Source organism: Gobio gobio (genome assembly GCF_949357685.1).
Source record: "Gobio gobio genome assembly, chromosome: 12".
NCBI classification, from domain to species: domain Eukaryota; kingdom Metazoa; phylum Chordata; class Actinopteri; order Cypriniformes; family Gobionidae; genus Gobio; species Gobio gobio.
Genome location: NC_137105.1, coordinates 52,678,347 through 52,703,833, shown reverse-complemented (window position 1 = coordinate 52,703,833; position 25,487 = coordinate 52,678,347). Strand labels below are relative to the sequence as shown.

The 25,487-nt window shown below is 39.8% G+C and overlaps 1 protein-coding gene across 3 annotated transcripts in view; it reads right to left on the bottom strand.

Moving 5' to 3' along the window:
- Positions 1-7,020: 7,020 nt before the first annotated feature.
- The window catches only part of l3mbtl3 (L3MBTL histone methyl-lysine binding protein 3), a 65,530-nt gene continuing 47,063 nt past the window's right edge, over positions 7,021-25,487 (bottom strand). For all 3 annotated transcript variants that reach the window (XM_079830819.1, XM_079830820.1, XM_079830821.1), the window contains 4 exons: positions 22,544-22,635; positions 11,897-12,051; positions 11,741-11,803; positions 7,021-7,656 (listed from right to left, as the gene is read on the bottom strand). In XM_079830819.1, coding sequence (XP_079686945.1) covers positions 7,513-7,656; positions 11,741-11,803; positions 11,897-12,051; positions 22,544-22,635 — 454 coding nt within the window. In that variant the 3' untranslated portion in view covers positions 7,021-7,512. The remainder of the gene's footprint in view (positions 7,657-11,740; positions 11,804-11,896; positions 12,052-22,543; positions 22,636-25,487) is intronic.

Sequence of the window (25,487 nt, the reverse complement as noted above, 5' to 3'; positions counted from 1 at the left end):
CCTCTGATATATCTAATGAGTTCTTCTCACTCTCTTGCTCTTTTCTGTGGTGCCGTGTGAATGGATGAAACTGGTCTGAGGCGGCGTCTCATCACAGCACATGTGCATCTGTGTCTCATGTTCAGACATCGGGACATCTCTCCTCAAAACAGCCATGGAATACCATCTGTTTCCAATCCGAGAAGGCGAGTCATATTTTCCATATTCATTACAAAACAGTGGGAGACACTTCACGTTTGACAACTGCAGTCATTTAACAACTGTTAACATAGCAGGAAGAAGATTAACATAAAACTGCTTAAATATAAGTAGGTTTAACAGGTACAACAAAACCTGACAATGTAAGGAGAAAGAATTTCAGTCTATTTCAAGATATTGCAGTCTTCCATACTCCAGAATGCATGTGCAACTGCAAGGTTTATTTTCCCGGTTACACGAGGTAAACCAGAACAACATGATTAGCTGCAGGCATGCGTTCAGTGTTAGCCAATGACCTGAGGGGGTCTACAAGGGTGTGCTCTACTCTCCTGATTGACAACAGGTGCTAGAGATTATACAGGACAGCCACAATGAGAAACTAGAGCTGCATATGAAACTGAATACTCTATACTGTGTACTACATTTAGCTTGAAACTTCGGGTCCGTTAAAAGAAGTATGTTCTATATTGTTGAGTGTTAGAATGTTACGGGTAGATGCTTAGCAACCGACAGCCAATCGTGAACCTCATAGCTATTCATGTGCTTTGGATGGAAACAATGTGCATTGCATATAAAAATATTGTTTCAGTGTTTGAGGGAAACAATGTCAAATGGTGACAGAACACGACGCACTAAAAGCCGGGGGTGAAAACTTTTGCACATTATGAAGCTGTCCAAATGTTTCTTATTTTGTTTAAATATCAATTTTTTTATGTAGCACTGCCCTTCAGAAGCAACAGGAGATACTTGTATATTTCCTGGAAGTCAAATTAAGTACAATTTACCTTGATATTCAAATTCCAAAAGTTTTCACCCCCGGCTTTGTGTTTCCTTCTGGCGTGTCAGTGAATGTTTCAACGTTTTTTTAATAGTTAATGCAAAATATCTTATTCAGGACAGCATTCAATTAAAAAATAACATGCATTTTGTATGATCCCTCTTACTTTGTTAAAATTATTCACATTTTTACAGATACTGCAAGGGGTGTGTAAACTTTTGAGCGATTCTTAGATAAGATGGTAAATCAACATTTTATCATTTAGTGACATTAAATACAGTGACAATAATACAGTTGACATCCCATAATGCCTGTAACATTGTCATTACATTTTTCTGGCAATCACAGCTGTCATAAATGTAACAAAACGGTGCACTGCAGAGCAATAATAAAGCCCACCAGAACATATCTGAATATGATCGAGCACACAAAATGTCACCAGAAGCTTTTAAGAACATCAAGATTCAGGATGTGAGGTCTCCATGGTGACGCTGATGCATGTTGCCGTGACGCTGGAGGAGGAAAACTAGTTCACACGGAGGAAACAGTTACTATGTGCCGTCTACTCGGTTTCTGTGCTGAGTGTTGTGATAGGAAGGATGAATGAGACTTGGTTAGTTTAAAAATAGTTTATTTTTTATTAATATTTTGTGGATTGTGCAGTATAAATGACCAAAACTGCTTTCAATGCCTAACGGAGCAAATTCATTTGAGAAGTTTAGCTGTCAAACCGAAGGATATATTATATTTCCAATCCATTTTGATGCTTCATTTTTTATTATTGGACACAAACCCTTGCTATGCCACTGAATATGTCCAGATTTTATGTTGCTCATGTTAATATGTGAGTTAATTTGTTATTGTTTCAGTCGCATGCTTTATGTCACAGACTCTGTTATGACTTAATTATGCATGTGTGATGATCAGTGAGCACAGATCTGATCTACATCGTCCACTTATTGATTTGTAGACACCACACAGCAGTCCGAAACACAGTCACTGAAGGTCTATCACACCTAGAGGAAGTTGTCTAGTAGATTTCCCATTCATCTCGATGACAGTCGCTCCACTGGTGCAGGAAGAACACTATTCAGGATCTGTCACCGTTGCTCATGGAAACACAAAGCAAATGTGAGTCTATCAGCTGAACTGAAGGTGCCAAGAGCCACCCCGGACTGGACTCACAGGAACATGGCAGCATGGCAATCGTTCTACTGTCCAGTCAGAAGACAAGACCAGAAATATCTGTTTTAATAAAATGTCTGGTCCACTTGTATGGCGACTTGATGCTTTGGCTTCTTTTGGAACAGTAGGATCCTTCATAGACGTATTCACATTTAAAACATTTTACGTGAATATGTGAATATGCAATATGCAAGCTTCACAGTCCTATCGCTCGTCCTGGGTCGACATTTCATTCAGTGACATTACACATCCAAATTCCCAGTTAAATCAACTCAGAGTACATTTGGTCCCACTCTACACAAGTTAAAATAACACTAAAGCAGTGCTTAAGTTAATGAGATAATTAAAGAGAATCACAAAGTGATGATTGAGCATTGGTGATGAACACCTGCTGTTAACAAGCATAATAACTGAAGGAAACACAAGAACTACAGCTGCCTTCAGCCACAGCCTGAGATGAAATCAACTGAAGATAAAAGAAGATTAAATCTCTGAAGATTAGAGAGGATTAAACATTACCAGCTTCACTTACCACTAACCTTTATATCTGCCAGACATCTACAGAAGCTCTTATTGAGAATTAACGGCGGTTTATATGTTAATGATTTATTGAAAATGTTTGTTTCCATTCGTTGGGCAGTTTGACTCTTGCAGTAGAGCATTACAATAATGTAGCCTTGAGCTCATGAACACATGAACTGTTCTGTATTTGTCATTAAGAGCATATGTCGTAATTTAGATATTTTTTTAAGATGGAAGAATACAGTTTTCCCAACATGTCCTCCAACCAATACGCCTATATAGGTCGTTTGTCACTTCCCTGAAATACGACCCATAGGAGCGTTTACTAAAGTTGTGCCCCTATCGATATCAGGACACTTTCATTTTAATGCTTTGTTTTCTTTTATTTGCGCCATATTTCGGGTTTTGCGTAGCTCAATTGATAGAGCATCGCAAAATACAACATCATGTAATCATGGGTTCGATCCCAGGGAGCGCATGTGCTCATAAAGTGTATATGCACTGTAAATCACAGGGTAGGGTTAAGGGGTGGGGTGGGTGTAGTTGTTAATAAAAAATTATTTTTGCTAAATGGAAATATGACAAATGGTGGTCCACCCATTGCATTTAAATGAACACGCTTTTTGATTGGTAATGACAGTCGTAAGATGTAACACGACGCTGTCATTATTTTTACGCCAGCTAGAGAGTGCATGACTTTAAAACGTAAATAAAGGTTGTAATAAGGTGCTTGAAAAACGAGGAGGACAGTCTGAGTTTTACAGATGCAAGAAACGTGGCTTTCAAATGAAAGACTGGTATTAAAGAGCACACCCAGGTTCCTCACTGACGACGAGACTTGACAGAAAATAGCAGAGGGCCGAACACAGATCCTTGCGGCACTCCATAATTTACTGATGTTATCTTAGATTTTTTCCCAGTTTAAATAGACAAAATGGTTGCGGTCTGATACGATATAAATCACCTTAATACCCATGTAATTCTGTAGTATTTTATGATATATAGCGTCAAACGCAGCGAGTAAAACTAGCATTGAGATATAGCCTTGGAAGTCCCTCCCACCCGATTCCTCACATCGCCAACACTTCATTAAAAATGAACAAACAGCATGTATTAGCAAATATGAATCTGGGTGAAATGGGTGGTGTGTGTTCATCTAGATCAGGGGTGTCCAAACTCGGTCCTGGAGGGCCACTGTCCTGCAGAGTTTAGCTCCAACCCCAATTAAACACACCTGTATAAGCTAATCAAGGTCTTATTAGGCATACTAGAAACTTCCAGACAGGTGTTGAGGCAAGTTGGAACTAAACTCTGCAGGACAGTGGCCCTCCAGGACCGAGTTTGGACACCCCTGATCTAGATAAATGAGTTTAAAGGACATAACGAATCTAAAGCTTCCTTCCAACATCAGAGACATGTTTAGACTTGCCCAGGTCTAATAACAGATGAATCCCTGGAGGATGTCATTACTGAACGTCATCTCAACACAACACAAAATGAGCCATTGGTAAGTGTACACATAACTGAACGAAGCAAGTAGTAGCTACTATGTTCTTGCAATGTTACACCTTTTTTCACCTTATGCATCAAAAAGATCTTCCTCTCTTCGATATGGGCCCATGTGACTCCAGCTGTCATGATTGGTTCCTTGCTGCTTGTCTGTGGGCAGTTGTAGTTGAACCCGGTTTAGATTGAGTTCAGCGAGCTCACAATGCATGTTCTCTCAGGGTTTTATTAAAGTGTTATCTATTCTTCCAGTACCAGATTTTTGAAGGTCATTTAATGCATTTCAAGAGTGACTAGATGTGCTCATGTAAGTATGAGTGTTATCCTATTCTGAACATCAATCATTAAAACATGATCAATCAGAAACATGATCTCAATCAGTGGTAGAGGTATACTCCAGTATAGAATACTAATGAAATCAAATCATCAAAACGGTGACACTCTCTATGAAGCCTGTATTTATAATGCATCATAAGGGTGTTCTTAATGCATTATAATACATGCATAATGCCTTATAACCAACCTTATAATGTGCTGTATCAGCTTATCAATAATAATAACAACAACAGGTACAATACATTCAAATACATATTTGTGGTTATAACTTTTAAGAGTACAATGCATTATAACACCAGATGAAGCCTGCATTTATAATGCATCATAAGGGCATTCTTAATACATGCATAATGCCTTATAAACAACCTTATAATGCACTGTATCATCTCATGAATAATCATAACAACAGCAATAATACTTTTGGGTTATAAGTATTAAGAATATGATGATTTATAACACACAATGAACATAATTTTATCCACTTAAGTTATAATGGATTATAAATCCCATAGTTCCATATCTTCTACTTTCCCCGAGACATTGTTTTCTTAAGATCTGTACAGTTTCACACTACATTTTATGAGTGCTCTTTGTGTTCTTTGAGTTCTTCTTTTAAACAGCCATGAGATATCATGAAGTGGTTATAATGCATTTCCCTTGAGATAAAATTAAAGTTGCAAAGCAATGTCACAATGCAAATCATGTTTTATTCATAAAAACTGTAATATTACATGGTCTTACCAAATCTAATACCTATGTAGTGTACATCTTCCATGCACGCTCTAAATGTTGTGTATAAGGTTGTTTATAAGGCATTATGCATGTATTATAATGCATTAAGAATACCCTTATGATGGATTTTAAATGCAGGCTTCATCTGGTGTTATAATGCCTTGTGCTCTTAAACATTATAACCACAAATATAATCTATTGTACCTGTTATGATTATTTATAAGCTAATACAACATATTATAAGGTTGTTTATAAGGCATAATGCATGTATTATAATGCATTAATAAAGGCTTCATAGAAAGTGTCACCATTAAATCCAGCAGCTAAACACACACTGCGTTTTAATCTTAATTATGCAAACATTAAAAAGACAATTGTGTAGTTTGGATCATCAAGTTTATTTGCAAATGAATTACAGTGAAGTTTAGCCGTCCACACCAAACCGTTCCTTATTTACACAGCTTTAGATTTCATTTAATTCCCCAAACGAACTGTTCATTACAAGCTCCCGGGACAGAAAGAAAAACATTCTACATGATAAATGAGCTCTGAAGGAGAAATCATAATAACCAGCGTTTCAACACTACACAACTGTTTAGATCTGTTAAACACACACGCCCAACACTTCATTTTAAATAGTCAAAGTATTAAACTTGAATAAATGTGAAGTATTTAATGCTGCATGCCTCAGCAACACAAACAAATTAATACTCATGTCTGTATATTAAAGGAAAATCTTCTTATACTGATGAAGGTATTCATAAGTCTTGAGTTACATTCTATTACAAAATACCAAATATGGCTCTCGTAATGTTTATTTGTGCCTTGAGTGACGCTTCACCCTCCGTTCTCCATTTCTACATCCACCGTCTCGAAACAACAAAGAGAGAGAACATGGACAAATATCATCAAATCCATGACTAGATGAAGAAGAGAAGGACTGTGCGTTAAAGGAACACGCCACTATTTTTGACTCATTTTCCGTCTCCCCTAGAGTTAAACAGTTCAGTTTGACCATTCTCGAAATCCATTCAGCCGATCTCCGGGTCTGGCGCTAGCACTATTAGCATAGCTTAGCATAGATCATTGAATCTGATTAGACCGTTAGCATCTCGCTCAAAAATGACCAAAGACTTTCAATATTTCTCCTATTTAAAACTGGACTCTTCTGTAGTTTTCTAAGACGTATACTAAGGCCGATGGAAAATGAGAAGTTGTGATTTTCTAGGCCGATATGGCAGGAAGTATACTCTCATTCCTGCGTTATAAGTGCAGCGGCGCAATGATATTACAGAAAATAGTCCCAGCGCTCCCTGTGTAAGCAGGCTGTCACGTTGGTTATGTTGACGGAAGTTAGCCTATTTTATATTATTATATTAAATTACGCAGCATGCTTACACAGGGAGCGCTGGGACTACTTTCTGTAATATCATTGCGCCGCTGCACTCATGGGGCGTCTCACAGCTCTTGATTATTACGCAGGAATGAGAGTATAGTTCCTGCCATATCGGCCTAGAAAATCACAACTTCTCATTTCCCGTTGGTTTTAGTACACGATGGAACTACAGAAGAGTCCAGTTTTAAATAGGAGAAATATCGAAACTCTTTGGTCATTTTTGAGCGAGATGCTAACGGTCTAATCAGATTCAATGATCTATGCTAAGCTATGCTAAAAGTGCTAGCGCCAGACCCGGAGATCAGCTGAATGGATTCAAAAACGGTCAAACTCAACTCTTTAACTCTAGGGGAGACGGAAAATGAGCCTATTTACAAAAATAGTGACGTGTTCCTTTAATATGACATTCGAATGCCATATGATGTCCAAATGTCATGATCAGGAGGATCGGTGTGTTTATCGGATATCACCTCACACTTGCTCTTTTGAGACTTCACATGCTCTCTAAAGATATTCTGACTTGAATGGAAGCAAATGATCAAGTCAAAGGACGCAGATATCCTTTTGCAAACGCTTCAATGATCTACATCTAGAGAACCCAGACAGCAACAGTGTCCTGATCCCAGATCCAGAAACATTCATTTAGCACCTGAATTCAGAATAACCCCTCAGCGAAATATACATTCTCACCCACACCTAATGAAAGGGCACTACATCAAATGAATGAGTGCATACATATACACGCGTCTGTCTAGATGAATTATGAATGATGTGTCCTATAAGTCCTGTTCTCCATGTGTATAGTGTGTGAACCTGCAAGACGAGCCCTTGGACTGAAGCAGTAATGATGGCTCTCGGGTCAGAGTTCGTTGCAGGCCGAGTTCTCCGAGGTCTTAAACATCAGGATGGAGTTGTATATTTTCAGCGCAGGTCCTAGTTTAATGCTGAGGATCTTCACCAGGTCCACCTGGGTCAGCAACAGGAAGGCCTCGCCGTCTATTTGCTGAAACCAAACACAGCTGTCAATCGGTTTATAATGTCACGCTTTTCCTCGACAACACTGTTATAAACCACGGATTGCTCAAAGATCTCATTTCTGTTTACAAACAGAGACATCTGGTGATCACATACACAGATCAGGCATAACATTATGACCGGTGAATAGGGTTGCCACCTTCAGTCTGGCAAAATAAGGGACACCCTTTCACAACACCGCCCTCCCCTCCAAAAAATTCAAGGACACAATTAAAAAATAAGTCATGAACTGATTATTTCAACCATGACAACTTGACAGCTCAACAATAAACCATAAGACATGAGATTTTATAATATGTTACATTTGAATATTTTATTTCTTTCTAAAGAACTCTTTAGTAGCCTATTTGGTGCACTTTAAAGGGATAGTTAACCCCAAAATGAAAATTCTGTCATCATTTACTCTCCCTCATGATGTCCAAACCTGTATGAGTTTCTTTGTTCTGCTGAACACAAAAGAAGATATTTAGAAGAAAGTTTATAACCAGTCTGCTTTGGGCGCACCTTTGACTTTCATAGTAGGAATGAATCTCCCTGTGTGTTCAACGTAAAGACATCTTTGGAACATCTTAAGGGTGAGTAAATATAATGACAGAATTTTAATTTTTGGGTGAACTGTTCCTTTAAGCAGTCATTCTGAACCAGTAATCACTGTTTTGTGACAATTCTGAAATTTTGTATTAATTTATTTAAATTATAACTATATTATTATGTAATTATTTGTCCCATTTTTATCTAAATATATATTTTTAAATGGCATACGCTTTATATGACAGGATTATTTATTATGTATGATTAATATAGCCTAGCTAAATGATAAATTAATAACATTAATTAGGCTATAATCTATTGATTAACCTGTCTAAAAAAATATAATAATTCTGTCTGCCAAGCTCTGATAATGTTATATTAATATATTATCCATTAAAAAAAACAATAGGCGTAGCTTTAGAAGCACGGATGCTGCTTTAAGTCAGACAGTCTGAGCCTGAAATGCTTCTCTGTAAAGTGTGCAGTTGGCCTGAGGTTCATCATGAGTTTCTGGACAGACCCATTGATACCTTTTTGATATTCAGCCCTATATCTGGAGAAGAGATCCTCTTGCATTGAAACGGTGGACGCGAGCTCGACATGTTTTTAAAATAAGTTTACAGCGCATGTTCCCGCCGGCGCTATGGCAACAACGCCGCTAAAACGCAAATCACGCACAAATGAGCTTCTCTACTACTTATTACTTATTCTCCACACTGCAAAATCCTTATGTGTTTATTGAACTATGTGTGGACAGTGGGGATGCAACAATACAGTTAGTCCACGGTTCAATACATACCTCGGTTTTTAACCACGGTTTTCGGTTCGGTTGGGTTCTGATGGCTTGTCACATCAGTTTTTTGTTATTCTATTCTTAGGCGACAGGAACAGCAAGAGGTTAAAGAGAAAAAAGACATTTTTTTTATTGCAATACTCTTTCTTTATTTTACTTAAAAGAATTGAAAAACCTTACTTAAACTTAACTTTACTTAAAAAAAAACCTTGTACACGTTCCTAGTGTATAGGATAATATAAAATATATATATATAAAGATTTACACTGGCAGCTCAGAGCTCAGAGCAGCATTTAAGTATGAAATTGAATGAATAAATGTAAAATTAAAACACTACATAGACTTCACAATAAAATATACACTGATTCTTATTAAAGCTACTGTATTAGTTTATCAGTCAAGAGCAGTGAGTGATTTTCTCTTTGTCTTTTGTTGTTGTATTAACATTAAAGTGATATTTCACTCAAAAATGAAAATTCTGTCATGGAGAAATGAATACAGGTTTGGAACAATATTAGAGTGAGTGAATAATGACATCATTTTATAGGTGAACTGTCCCTTTAAGGACGGCGTGTTCACTATAGGCTGCGCTGCTGTCAGTTTAAGACCTGCGCGCATCTAATATACAGACACGATTACGATTTTACTGTCACTTTAGACATAACCGACTGTGTTTATGTTAACCTTGTGTGTATTTGACAGTATTAACGCAGTTAGACGACTATTTAGTCCAGTAATCACGTGTTTGACAGGCTTTTAGTGCGCACGCTCTGAAAAGCACATGTTAAAACCGCGCACGCGAATGAAACCGGCAAGGCTTTAAAACGCATGCAAGTAATGAACTTTAGTGATTGTGAATATCTCTAGTGTTCTGTGAGTATAACTCCACCACTAACGTGTGATGTGAATGTATGTCGTGTTGTTCAGTATTGGGATGGAGGCAAATGATAGAATTTGTAGAAAAATAATTGATTAAATGCGAAACTGAAAAAAACGCAATTCACAAGCGCGTATTGAACCGTGAATGCCGTACCGAACGGCTCAATATTATATTGAGAATTGTGGCATCCCTAGTGGACAGTGGACCTATGTAAAATACGGGACATTTTATTTGGTATTGGTTTAATACGGGACTCATCATTTTGCTTGTAAATACGGGACGATTCCGTATTTCACGGGACGGGTGGCAACCCTAGCGGTGAATAACACTGATGATCTCTTCATCACGGCTCCTGTAACAACACAACCTAAAACCAACAACGTCTAATGATGTTAGAATTTGACGTTGTGTGGACGTTCCCATTATGACGTTAAGGAGACGTTGAGTTTTGGTCACCGTACCTCACGACTAAATGTCTGACGTCAATATGACGTTGGCTTGAGACGTTGACTCAACGTTGGATTTTGGTTACATTACAACAACCTAAAAACAACTAAATATCAGTGGATTTTGGACGTCAAGTTAAAGGATTAGTTCACAGTTAAACAAACTTTTGCTGATAATTTACTCACCCCTATGTCATCCAAGATGTCCATGTCTTTCTTTCTGCAGTCGAAAAGAAATTTTTGATGAAAACATTCCAGGATTTTTCTCCATATAATGGACTTCAATGGGCTCCAAACGGTTCAAGGTCCAAATGACAGTTTCAGTGCAGCTTTAAACGACACCAGATGATGAATAAGGGTCTGATCTAGACAAACCATCAGTTTCTGAGAGAAACCCAGCAGTATTTATGCTGTTATTTTACCTCTTATCAGACAAGCGTGATCATCTCTGAGCTCCGCCATAACTTCTGGCAAGTGAGGTCAAAATACGAGCGTGGTCATAGATGTATACGTAGATGCCTCATTAGCGCTTGCACGAATCAGTAGAATGAGGCATCTATGATTGATACATCTATGACCACGCTCGTATTTTGACCTCACTTGCCGGAAGTTATGGCGGAGCTCAGAGATAATCACGTTCGTCTGATAAGAGGTAAAATAATAGCATAAATACTGCTCGTTTGGCTAGATAAGTCCCTTATTCATCGTCTGGTGTCGTTTAAAGCTGCACTGAAACTGTCATTTGGACCTTGAACCGTTGGTTCCCATTGAAGTCCATTAAATGGAGAAAAACCCTGGAATGTTTTCATCAAAAAACTTAATTTCTTTTCGACTGAAGAAAGAAAGACATGGACATGTCTAACATGAGTAAATTATCAGCAAAAGTTTATTTAAAAGTGAACTAATCCTTTAACGTTGGCATTAGACGTTGAGCTGACACTGAATTTTGGTCACCTGACGTCGCAACCAAATATCAACGTCTTATGATGTCGTGTGCCTGCTGGGATAAAAGAAGGTAAAGTAAACTCATTTCCACCAGATGTCTTGAGACGTTTGGACCCTGATGTATGACAGGACAGTCCACATTTGCACACAGTAAATAATTATAAAACAAAAGGAAGCACAGAAGAGAACAGGAGGAGCGAGAGATGGGAAATAAGAGGAAGAGCAGACAGACGGAGTGAGAACAGGATTATTTAAAGCAGCAGCCCTCGGGCCTGTTAGTGGTAAACAGACATGATGCTGTGGGATGACTTTACATGCCTATAAATGGCTTCAGTGAGATCTCCTCACATATCCCATCATGCACCTTGCTCTCTCTTTCTTATGCACCATGAGATTGTGTTTTCCGTAAATGCTCCGGTTACTCCGGCTGATCCGGTGTTTACAGGGAATAATTTACCTCCTCTCTGAAGGTGCGCACTTGCTCTCTGCAGCCGGGAAGTCCTTGGATGAACTCGATCACCTACAGAATGACAATGAGGATCAGAGGAGGATAATAACACTGGCATTTACTCCACAAAGCGTAAGCGCAGGCGGGATGTGGAGAGCTGTGTACCTCATCCACGCTCCACGCTGCCACTTTACTGGCCGTGATGCCCGCCACTGTCGGAAGCAGCTTGCTGTGCTGGTCCCAGCAGTGAGGCATGCTGGGAGACGGGCTGGAACAGGGCATGAATACAGACTGGTGCAAAGCCTGCTGCAGAGTCAACTCTAAAAGAGAGAGAGAGAGAATTATTAAAGAGCACATATTATGCTCTACTAGAGCAGTTGAATGTTGATTATTTCCCCATATTCTCCAGTGTTGCGGCTCCTCTCTTCCCAGTCTGTCAGTAACGCTCTGTCTCTATGAAGCCCCTCCTTCTGAAAAGCACACTGTGCTCTGATTGGTCGGCTGGAGCCGTGTTGTGATTGGTGTTTGGGAAATGCCCCGCCCCTTCCCATAACCGGCAGTTTCACACGACTAACTTACTCAACCAGACCCCACATCGTTATGCTGCCCATTAAAGGGTTAGTTCACCCAAAAATGTAAATTGTGTCATTAATGACTCAATGCCTCATGTTGTTCGACACCCGTCAGACCTCCGTTCATCTTCGGAACAGAAATGAAGATATTTTAGTGTAAATCTGATGCTGAGAAAGGCCTCCATTGGCTCAACTTTACACTCTCAAGACCCTTAAAAGAAACTAAAGACTAAAGTTACAAAGTCCATCTCACTACAGCGGCTCTACAATAACTTTATGAATCGACGAGAATAGTTTTTGTGCGCAAAAAAACCCTAAATAACGACTTATATAGTGACGACGATTTCAAAACACGGCCTCATGAAGCTTCGAAGCGTTATGAATCATTGAGTCGATTCAGCAGTTTGACACGCGATCCAAATCATGATTCGACTCACTGATTCATAACGCTTCGAAGCTTCATGAGGCCGTGTTTTGAAATCATCACCATATAAGTCGTTATTTAGGGTTTTTTTGCGCACAAAAACTATTCTCGTCTTCATAAAGTTATTGTAGAGCCGCTGTAGTGAGATGGACTTTGTAACTTTAGTCTTTAGTGTCTTTTAAGGGTCTTGAGAGTGTAAAGTTGAGCCAATGGAGGCCTTTCAGAGCATCAGATTTACACTAAAATATCTTCATTTGTGTCTGAAGATGAACGGAGGTCTGACGGGTGTCCAACCACATGAGGGTGAGTCATTAATGACACAATTTTCATTTTTGGGTGAACAAACCCTTTAATTATTATAATGAGGAATATTGTGACGTGTTTGTTTACTCTGAGAAAGGAAGACAATAATACATTTTCATGAGGGCTCTGCTATTGTAACATTATTACAGCTTTGTCTCAAATAGGCAGAAATGTCCACAATGAAATATACAGTGAAAAATATTAATGATCAACATCCATTAATATTACTATACACTGATCAGGCATAACATTATGACCAGGTAACTCTTCATCACCTGTTAGTGGGTGGGATATATTAGGCAGCAAGTGAACATTTTCCCCTCAGAGTTGATGTGTCAGAAGCAGGAAAAATGGGCAAGTGTAAGGATTTGAGCGAGTTTGACAAGGGCCAGATTGTGACGGCTAGACGACTGGGTCAGAGCATCTCCAAAACTGCAGCTCTTGTGGGGTGTTCCCGGTCTGCAGTGGTCAGTCTCTATCAGAAGTGCTCAAGCCTTTCATGGAGACGATATTCCCTGGTGTCTGTGGCTCTTTCAGCAGATAATGCGCCGCCACAAAGCACAAATGCTTCAGGAATGCTTTGAGGAGCACAACAACGAGTTTGAGGCGTTGACTCGGCCTCCAAATTCCCCAGATCTCAATCCAATCGAGCATCTGTGGGATGAGCTGAACAAACAAGTCCGATCCATGGAGGAACCACCTCACAACTTACAGGACTTAAAGGATCTGCTGCTAACATCTTGGTGCCAGATACCACAGCACACCTTCAGGGGTCTAGTGGAGTCGACAGGTCAGGGGGACCAACACAATATTTGGTCATAATGTTATGCCTGATATACCATCTACTACACATAAAGTGGGTTGGCAAAATATTGAGCATTTTTGCTGCTGTGTATTTATACTCCTTCTGTTCTGTTCATTGTCGGTTCTCATTGGTTTCTCCTGTTGCATTGACCTTCTGAGTTAAATGAGAAGTGTCCATGTTTGAATCCTGCTCTGACTGATCCCAGTTATACGTGACGGACGAGCGATTGGTTCCCTCTCTTATTGATTATTGATGACATCATAGGCAGTGGCAGTTCTAATGGGCTGCAGTTACACTAATTGAACCGTTTAAATCTGAGAGATGTTTGTTAAGAGCAAATTGCGCGCTTTGAAATTCCAAGTAAAGGTAAATCACTACCTTGTTCATGAAGGGCAAAATGACTTCCTTCATTTGAGCACTTCACCTAGTGTGCCTTATGAATAAAGTCGCCTTCCTGCAGTGCCAGAGGCCATTTAAAGTCTCTTTAGAGCGGAGCACTGCACTCATGAGCCACATGCTGGGATAACACCACCCTCCTCCTCCACCGCGGGCCGTACATGGCTAACTCCCTCTGACAGAGCCGTCTTTGAGGTGGGAATGAAAAGGATCAGGGCTGCGTTTCCTGAAAGCATCATGAGCCCAAGCTGATCGTGGAGACCATTGCCACAAACCATCAACACAGCTCACAATGCTTTTGGGAAATGCAGCGTTTCAACCAAGTCTCAAGATAATGTCAACACAGGAAAATAAAATATCCGGTGAGTATGCACTTATATTGAAAAAGAAGTAAGTTGTGATCAGGGCTCCGAACCGGTTCCAGGAACGAAGACGAAAACCGGAAACGAACGAAATTTTAAGAGGAACAAAAACGAAAACGAAATCAAAATCAATTTGAATCGTTCTGAACAGAAACGTTAATTTGAAATGGCCATTAACCGGTTAATAACGTTATTTTATCGTTCTCTTTAATATTTTTATTTGGCAGTGACCAATCATGAATAGAGTAGCTCCAGCATGTGATGTGACGGATCAAGCGTGAGTGAGTGAAATGTCATCTATGAATCTACCGGTAACGCAAGTCAGTGTGAGCGCATTTACACGCCTCAGGTACATTTCTTTCCCCACTGAGGTCTATAATGAAAGCGCAGGTATTGGAGGACATTCTTTTCGAACGTTTAAATAAGCAGTACGGACTTTAAGCTCAAATAGACTGATTTAGGCTAGTTTGTGGATTTCGTTTAAGCCTATCCAAGTAGGCTATAGCATCTATCAAACATTTTTCCTATAGTCTTTCAGATTGCCAATACAGGACAGGTCAATGTTTTCTATACGGTTGATGCTTCGTATTAAATGGTATGTTATATTGCATTAAATGATCGAGCTTTATTAGCTGACTGAATTTGATTATGTGATGCAAGGACGTGTTTCGCAGTGTTTGCTTTGAAATTAGCAGTTGACGGTGCATTAAAAGAGCAATGGTTATCCAGTTTATTTATTCTTTATTCATACATTTTTTAAAACAAGTCGTGTTGAAAAAAAGTTATGAAACGTTACAAAGAATGTTATTACTCTTCTGAAAAGAATTAGGCATAAGAGCCACTTTCGATTGTCTAACGCTCCATTAAAACAGGTCCGCTGTTTATGCTTTGTAATTAATGCATGTATTTCTGTTGTGGTTTTAAAAATGTTATGAAATAAATATTCAAGTTTAATTACCATGCGTTATATTATTATTGAGTGAAAATAAGTCTATTTATACATATGTTTAAAGTATAGGCTAAATTAAAATAACGTTATTAACCGGTATTTTTTCAAATCAAACCGTTTTCGGAACAGTAATGTTTAATGAGGAACGCAAAAACGGAAACGCTATAATATCGATTCTGCTCGGAGTGAACCGATTGATATTTTTTTCCGTTTTTAAGCCCTGGTTGTGATCTTCTCTAGTGATCTACAGTATCTCAGTGATGTAACACAAGTGAAGTCTTAAGTTTCTAGTTCAGTCATGAAACTCAAGAGGGCACAGGCTGATGAGTCTTTAATGCAACCTGAAAGCTATCCCACCCTTCAGTGGTTCAGTGTTTGCTGTAGGCTCGTCCTGTTGCCTCTGAACCCCTCCACCTCCCCAGCTCCACCTGCCTAGATCTGATAGAGGATCCAAGAACAAATGCATTAAGGCCAGGGCTTGACTAACTTTTTTGCTCACCAGCCACTGTGACTAGTGGTTTACTAGCCACTCAGCATTTTCACTGGCCACCATTTTAACATCGATTCCATCATCTCATATTAGGCTGCTGTCACTTTAAGAGCTGAGGCACGGATCCATTACACTGTTACACATGCGTTTTCTTTCTCAACTGTTTGCATTCACTTACAACAGAACTGACTGTGTTTACGTCAATACTCGCCAACACCAGAATTTTGAACCAAGCGGCTCCTCCCGCAGTTTCTCCTGAAGCCGATACTGAAGTGAGTTAAACTGCAGTTCATGGACTGGCCACTAGAGACAGACTCCAGAAGGAGCAGAATCTCATTGAGCTCATGTTAAAATGGCCATCTTTACAGCAGAAGAACACATGTTTACAGTCTGGGACAAACTGTGCTTTTGGTCTGTACGGCTAATGTTGCCCTTCATGACGACTGTGAGGGGGAAATGTTTTTATAACTCATTCATTTACATTATAAAAAGCCTTGAGTTCTGCATAATTAAGGGCGTGTCCACTTTGAGTGACAGGTGGATAGTCTGTTAGTCATCACCTCAGCTCCGCCCACGTCCCGCCTCTTTGCGCATTTTCTGTTATCCAGGAGTGACGTGCACAAGATGGCGACGGCCAGCTCGACCCGACTTTACTCTTCAGAACTGCTCTTCAGATCCTGTGGGTGACGCCACGGACACTACGGCCATATTTCTTTACAGTCTATGGTTTGAACACGAAACCCAAAACAGTTCAGTGGAAACTCCGCCATGCAGTTGATTCTTAAAGGGTTAGTTCACCCAAAAATGAAAATTCTGTCATTAATTACTCACCCTCATGTCGTTCGAGACCCGTAAGACCTCCGTTCATATTCGGAACACAAATGAAGATATTTTTGTTGAAAGCTGATGCTGAGAAAGGCCTCCATTGGCATTCAGTACACTTATACTCCCAAGACGGATAAAAGGCACTCAAAACATCGTTACAAAGTCCATCTCACCACAGTGACTCTACAATAATCTTACTATGCGACGACAATAGTTTTTGTGCGCAAAAAAAATCAAAATAACACCTTTTTCCAACTTGTTACTGCCTTCCGTGTGTGCCTCCACGACGCATGCGCGAGAATATGAGCAGATCCGGCGTTCGGACACATGACCCAGAAGAGATTTGTTTACAATCAGAGGAAGACGCGCGTGTCTCAGCTGTTGGATTCTACATTGATCGTGCTTTAGGTCTCGGCGTGGTTCTCAAAATGGGGCTTAAGTGTGCATTTCATGGAATCCCGAACCCCGGCGCTACGTCATATTCTCGCGCATGCGTCGTGGAGACACACGCGGAAGGCAATAACAAGCTGGATAAAGGTGTTCTTTTGATTTTTTTTTGCGCACAAAAACTATTGTCGTCGCATCGTAAGATTATTGTAGAGTCACTGTGGTGAGATGGACTTTGTAATGACATTTTAAGTGCCTTTTATCGGTCTTGGGAGTATAAGTGTACTGAATGCCAATGGAGGCCTAACTGAAGCCTTTCTCAGCCATCAGCTTTACACTAAAATATCTTCATTTGTGTTCCGAATATGAACGGAGGTCTTACGGGTCTCGAACGACATAAGGGTGAGTAATAAATGACAGAGTTTTCATTTTTGGGTGAACTAACCCTTTAAGATTTTATTGGTCATGTCTAAGACTCACTCATTATGAATCAGAATGAATCAGCCGTTTGAATGAATCGGTTGAATGAATGATTCAATGACTCACTCATTAAGAGAGTCAAATGCTTCGTTCCTGAATGAATCAGCAATTTGAATTAATCGGTTGAATGAATGATTCAATGACTCACTCATTAACAGAGTCAAATGCTAAGTTCCTGAATGAATCAGTCGTTTGAATGAATCGGTTGAATGAATGATTCAATGACTCACTGATTAAGAGAGTAAAATGCTTCGTTCCTGAATGAATCAGCCGTTTGAATGAATCGGTTGAATGAATGATTAAATGACTCACTGATTAAGAGAGTAAAATGCTTCGTTCCTGAATGAATTAGCCATTCAAATTAATCGGTTGAATGCATGATTCAATGACTCACTCATTAATACAGGCAAATGCTTCGTTCCTGAATGAATCAGCCGTTTGAATTAATCGGTTGAATGCATGATTCAATGACTCACTCATTAATACAGTCAAATGCTTCGTTCCTGAATGAATCAGCCGTTTGAATGAATCGGTTGAATGAATGATTAAATGACTCACTGATTAAGAGAGTAAAATGCTTCGTTCCTGAATGAATCAGCCATTCAAATTAATCGGTTGAATGCATGATTCAATGACTCACTCATTAATACAGTCAAATGCTTCGTTCCTGAATGAATCAGCAATTTGAATTAATCGGTTGAATGAATGATTCAATGACTCATTAATACAGTCAAATGCTTCGTTCCTGAATGAATCAGCAATTTGAATTAATCGGTTGAATGAATGATTCAATGACTCACTGATTAAGAGAGTAAAATGCTTCGTTCCTGAATGAATCAGCCGTTTGAATGAATCGGTTGAATGAATGATTCAATGACTCACTCATTAATACAGTCAAATGCTTCGTTCCTGAATGAATCAGCCATTCAAATTAATCGGTTGAATGCATGATTCAATGACTCACTCATTAATACAGTCAAATGCTTCGTTCCTGAATGAATCAGCCGTTTGAATGAATCGGTTGAATGAATGATTCAATGACACACTCATTAATACAGTCAAATGCTTCGTTCCTGAATGAATCAGCCATTCAAATTAATCGGTTGAATGCATGATTCAATGACTCACTCATTAAGACAGTCAAATGCTTCGTTCCTGAATGAATCAGCAATTTGAATTAATCGGTTGAATGAATGATTCAATGACTCACTCATTAACAGAGTCAAATGCTAAGTTCCTGAATGAATCAGTCGTTTGAATGAATCGGTTGAATGAATGATTCAATGAGTCACTGATTAAGAGAGTAAAATGCTTCGTTCCTGAATGAATCAGCCGTTTGAATGAATCGGTTGAATGAATGATTAAATGACTCACTGATTAAGAGAGTAAAATGCTTCGTTCCTGAATGAATTAGCCATTCAAATTAATCGGTTGAATGCATGATTCAATGACTCACTCATTAATACAGTCAAATGCTTCGTTCCTGAATGAATCAGCCGTTTGAATGAATCGGTTGAATGAATGATTCAATGACACACTCATTAATACAGTCAAATGCTTCGTTCCTGAATGAATCAGCCATTCAAATTAATCGGTTGAATGCATGATTCAATGACTCACTCAATAAGACAGTCAAATGCTAAGTTCCTAATTGAATCAGCCGTTTTAATGAATCAGATGAATGAATGATTCAATGACTCACTCATTAAGAGAGTCAAATGCTTCGTTCCTAAATGAATCGGTTGAATGAATGATTCATTGACTCACTCATTAAGGAAATAAAACCATGCGTTGAACACGCACTGTTCACACAGACACAAAAAATAGGGCAGGTGCAAGTGATTTTCTGCTCTGAACCAAACCAAAGGTTCAAAAACAAAAGTACAAAAGTGAGTTGACTCTATCCATTTTGCCGCCTTTTCTTGTGTCGTCGTTACCTAGCAACAGCTGCCGCTTTAATGATACGAATGTATTGTGGTTCTGGCATGAAATACAGTGCGAACACAATCCAGCGGGAGCGGATGAAGGCGGCGCAATCAAACTCTGTGTGAAAGCACCTTTATATTTAACCCCTTCACGACTCCTGTGCTTCAGAGAGAGAAGAGCTCAGGTAAAGACACTGAGGTGATGCTGGATCATCACTGCACAGTTACAGGCTCAGATCTGACATTAATTAGCGGAGCACATAGCCAGTGGAACCGTCTGTTATATAAACACATAAATGTCTCTGATAATGGCCATTTCCATGTCATTAGCTTCCTCCAGGGAATTCATAAAACATGTGTCGGAATACATCTGGATATCTAAGTGTCAGTGGAGTGTGTTTGTTAACCCTGGAGCAAATGCTCTACATCATCCTCTAATGTGCTCCTGAGGAAAAGTGAACTCGCACTCCAAACTCAAAAAGACAAATGAAGTGACAACAGATATCAGGTTATGTCTCCGCAGTGTGTTTGCTTCATGTAATTATTGAGGGATGAGGGATGCATTATGGGATGCCAGTGCAAAAGTCACATTATTTATACAGATGGTTTCAAAGCAGCTTCACAGTAATAAACAGGAAAATAATGTAAAATAACTCAATTCAGATGTAAAGCAGCTCTCCAGCAGAAAATAGAGTCATTATCCACATCAGTTCAGTTCAATATCACTGTTGATGTTGCACAGTTAGTGTAAATTCAGTTCGAGTTTGTTCACATTCAAAAGTGTCAGGGCAGTTAAATTGATATAGACAGTTTAGTGTTTTGGGGTTTTAGCATATACTATATTAAAGTCTCTTGATCACTACAGTATACCGATCAATACCACAGTTCAATAAACAGAGCAACACACGGCGGTGAATGAGCGAATCGTTGAGTGAATGATTCAAACGGCTCACTCATTATGAGAGTCAAATGCTTCGTTCCTGAATGAATCAGCCGTTTGAATGAATCGGTGGAATGAATGATTCAATTACTCACTCATTAAGAGAGTCAAATGCTTCGTTCCTGAATGAATCAGCTGTTTGAATGAATCGGTTGAATGAATGATTCAATGACTCACTCATTAAGAGAGTCAAATGCTTCGTTCCTGAATGAATCAGTTGAATGAATGATTCAGTGACTCACTCATTAAGACAGCCAAATGCTTCGTTCCTGAATGAATCAGCCGTTTAAATGAATCGGTTGAATGAATGATTCAGTGACTCACTCATTACGACAGCCAAATGCTTTGTTCCTGAATGAATCAGCCGTTTAAATGAATCGGTTGAATGAATGATTCAGTGACTCACTCATTAAGACAGCCAAATGCTTCGTTCCTGAATGAATCAGCCGTTTAAATGAATCGGTTGAATGAATGATTCAGTGACTCACTCATTACGACAGCCAAATGCTTTGTTCCTGAATGAATCAGCCGTTTAAATGAATCAGTTGAATGAATGATTCAGTGACTCACTCATTAAGACAGCCAAATGCTTCGTTCCTGAATGAATCAGCCGTTTAAATGAATCGGTTGAATGAATGATTCAGTGACTCACTCATTACGACAGCCAAATGCTTTGTTCCTGAATGAATCAGCCGTTTAAATGAATCGGTTGAATGAATGATTCAGTGACTCACTCATTAAGACAGTCAAATGCTTCGTTCCTGAATGAATCAGCCGTTTGACTGAATCAGTTGAAACTCAATGACTCACACAAAAGATACACATACATTTAATTAGGTTAAATACTGAAATATAAAATATTGAGGAATCATTTTTTGTCAGTATCGCACACCCCTAGTCTGACCTCGACGGACTGAACAGAAGAAATGAACCGGAGAAGATGAACACCTCAAGGGGGCGGAGCCTCATAGCCACGCCCCCTTATGACATCATTACCATGGACCAATGGCGGTTCAAAGGCGTTTTACCAGCCAGAGCGAAGTTTTCCAGAAAGCTGTTTCAAACTCCCAAAGCAAACTCTAAAAGAACTTCGTCCTTTGACTGCACTTGAAGTATATCGGGGCTCTTCATCTCACTTCGCTTGTAGCAAGTCAAGAGCCATCTAAAGATGCGTTCATTCTTTAAGTCTTTTATACAACAGAAACCCTGCGGCGTTGCTCATGCTTCAGGATGAAACTCTTGCGCTGTATCCCTCATTTGCAAGTCACTTCAAATAAAAGCCCCTGCTAAATGAATGAATGCTAAACAGTTAGCTAGATTACTGTAAGAAATGTCCTGGCCTAAAACACGATTCCCCTTTCATCTGCTTTCAGTCGAGTGAGCGCTCCACCTAAAAGAGCGGGATTTATGACGGAGAAGATAAAAGTCCACACTCATGATACCTGCACCGTCTGGGGCTTGAGTTTAGGCTATTGTGAAGTGCTTTGACACCGCTAAGCTGCACTAAACTTCTTCATTAACGTCCTCATGATTTGTTATCGCATTACAATTATATGTGGCTTGAGCCTTGCTAGATTATCCCTCAACGCCCACGATGCTTCCTCACATCTTTCACTCCCCGACCGCCTCCAACGCCCATGACCGGACGCAAACGCTTTTAAGCCGAGGAACAAAGGACCGGCTGTTTGAGTCCAACCCTTCCTCATTAGCGGCTGCCGCTAAACCTCCAGAGGAAGAGCGAGAGACCTGATCTACTGGAAAGAGACTCAATCCCAGCAAGAAGCAGAGATGCAGTGAGTCATCCCAGAAAGAAATGAGTTCAGCTCATCTGCAAATATGAATCACAACCTCCACATGCTTCACACACTCCTCTAACGGAGACCCTTCCACATGATGGAACAGTCTTTGCATGCACAGATAGTGTGAGATACACTGAGGGCGGTGTAGACATTACCTTTGGTTTCCGTGACTGAGGACACCTCACTCTCCACTTCCTCTTCCTGCGGCAGCTCCTCCACCTTCCGCACTTTACAGGGCCGGCCAACCCTGAGGGAGAACACCATCACTTCATCATGACATCAGCACACAGGCAGTGTGGGATATATGGGTTCAGATCGGATAACAAACTTATGCCCCTTTTTACATGATGTAAAATAAGTCTCTGATGACCCAAGAGTGTGTGTGTGTGTGTGTGTGTGAAGTTTAGCTCAAAACACCCCACAGATCATTTATAGCATGTTTAAATTGGTGAGGGTGAGCAAAAACGCGCTATTTTTGTGTGTGTCCCTTTAAATGCAAATGAGCTGTTTATTAGGCTCCGAAAGCCTAAAAAATATGTATCAAACAGCTCCTACATCACCACATGATGTTTGGGAGGGTTTGAAGAAAATCCTCCTCGCTCATCCAGAAACAAACTCCAGACTGGACACGACTGGAGCTTCAGACGGACCTGGTTCTGTGGTCACATGACACTAAAAGAGCTTTTTGATTCAATGACTCACTCATTAAGACAGTCAAATGCTTCGTTCCTGAATGAATCAGCCGTTTAAATGAATTGGTTGAATGAATGATTCAATGACTCTCTTTTTTTTAAGACAGTCAAATGCTTCATTCCTGAATGAATCAGCCGTTTAAGTGAATCAGTTGAGTGAATGATTCAATGACTCACTCAATAAGACAGTCAAATGCTTCGTTCCTGAATGAATCAGCCATTTAAGTGAATCGGTTGAATGAATGATTCAATGACTGTCTTTTTTTTAAGACAGTCAAATGCTTCGTTCCTGAATGAATCAGCCATTTAAGTGAATCGGTTGAATGAATGATTCAATGACTGTCTTTTTTTTTAAGACAGGCAAATGCTTTGTTCCTGAATGAATCAGCCGTTTAAATGAAACGGTTGAATTAATGATTCAATGACTCTCTTTTTTTAAGACAGTCAAATGCTTCGTTCCTGAATGAATGAGCTGTTTAAATGAATCAGTTGAATGAATGATTCAATTACTATTTTTTTTAAGACAGTCAAATGCTCTGTTCCTGAATGAATCAGCCGTTTAAGTGAATCAGTTGAGTGAATGATTCAATGACTCACTCATTAAGACAGTCAAATGCTTCGTTCCTGAATGAATCAGCCGTTTAAATCAATCAGTTGAATGAATGATTCAATGACTCACTCATTAAGACAGTCAAATGCTTCGTTCCTGAATGAATCAGCTGTTTAAATGAATCGGTTGAATTAATGATTCAATGACTCTCTTTTTTTTTTAAGACAGTCAAATGCGTCGTTCCTGAATGAATCAGCCGTTTAAGTGAATCAGTTGAGTGAAAGATTCAATGACTCACTCATTAAGACAGTCAAATGCTTCGTTCCTGAATGAATCAGCCGTTTAAGTGAATCAGTTGAGTGAATGATTCAATGACTCACTCATTAAGACAGTCAAATGCTTCGTTCCTGAATGAATCAGCTGTTTAAATGAATCGGTTGAATGAATGATTCAATGACTCTCTTTTTTTTAACGAGCCATTTTTGTGTGTGTCCCTTTAAATGCAAGTGAGCTGGATTTCGGCTCAGAAAGCCTAAAAAATATGTATCAAACAGCTCCTACATCAGCACATGTTGTTTGGGAGGGTTTGAAGAAAATCCTCCTCGCTCATCCAGAAACAAACTCCAGACTGGACACGACTGGAGCTTCAGACGGACCTGGTTCTGTGGTCACATGACACTAAAAGAGCTTTTTTGGCAGAAACACACCAGATGGGATAAAGTCCCCCAAGCCGCTGGATCTTTAAAGTTCTGGGACTATTTTTTTGGTGGAGGTCCTGGACTTCTTCACGGATTCTAGCAAACACCAACAGATAAAAACTCAAAACCTGACGCTTCTGCTGGAATCTGATCCTCCATCAGGACAATGATCCGAAACAAACCAATCAACACACAGATGTGTGAGTGAGTCCCAGTCCCTGAGCTGAACCCTGTCGAGAACGAGTGATGAAGAGAAGAGAAGAGCTGGAGATTCTGGATGAGGGGATGAACACTCGGTTCTCCTGAGAGGAGGAGGACTCCATAATTAGGTGCTAATAAATGTGTCCAACGTGAACTAGAGAAACACATTTATTTCATAAAGAGATTTTCCCTCCACTTTCAATTCTTTCACTTCACTGAACATTGCACATTTTTGAAACTAAAGCTGAAACTGATAAAGCCTGCAGATTTATTCCCACAGCCGTCTCTGATCCGCTTTAACATGAGGCCACTGTGGTGCGCTAGTGCTAGTCCTCCGTGTTTCTGGCCAGACTCCAGCAGCAGAAATCATCTGTTGACAAAATGTGCAGCAATATTTGGAGCCGAGGTATGATTGTGCATACATCTCATGTGTAATACACAGCTCATTATGCAGATCCTCTCTGTAGAGTAAACAGAAGATCCCCAGGCTGGATATTCTGGAGAATAAATAAGGCAGTGTGTCTGCAGAGATGTTGACTTGAGAACGGACCTCTAAGTCATCGCAGCAGAGTGTGTGTGTGTGTGTGTGTGTGTGTGGAAAATGAAGCGCTGTTGAGTAACAGGTCATTATGTCAACAGCACAACGAGCATTGTTTACTCTCGGTACACAGTGAATCACCCTGTGTGTGTGTGTGTGTGTGTGAGTGTGAGATTGTGTTTGTGTGTGAGTGTGTTTGTGAGTGTGTGTGTGTGTGTGTGTGTGTGTGTGAGATTGTGTCAGTGAGAGTGTGTGTGAGTGTGTTTGAGTGTGTGTGTGTGTGTGTGTGTGAGATTGTGTTTGTGTGTGTGTGAGATTGTGTGAGTGAGAGTGTGTGTGAGTGTGTGTGTGTGTGTGTTTGTTTGTGAGTGTAAGTGTGTGTGCGAGTTTGTGTGAGTGTGTGTGAGATTGTGTGAGTGT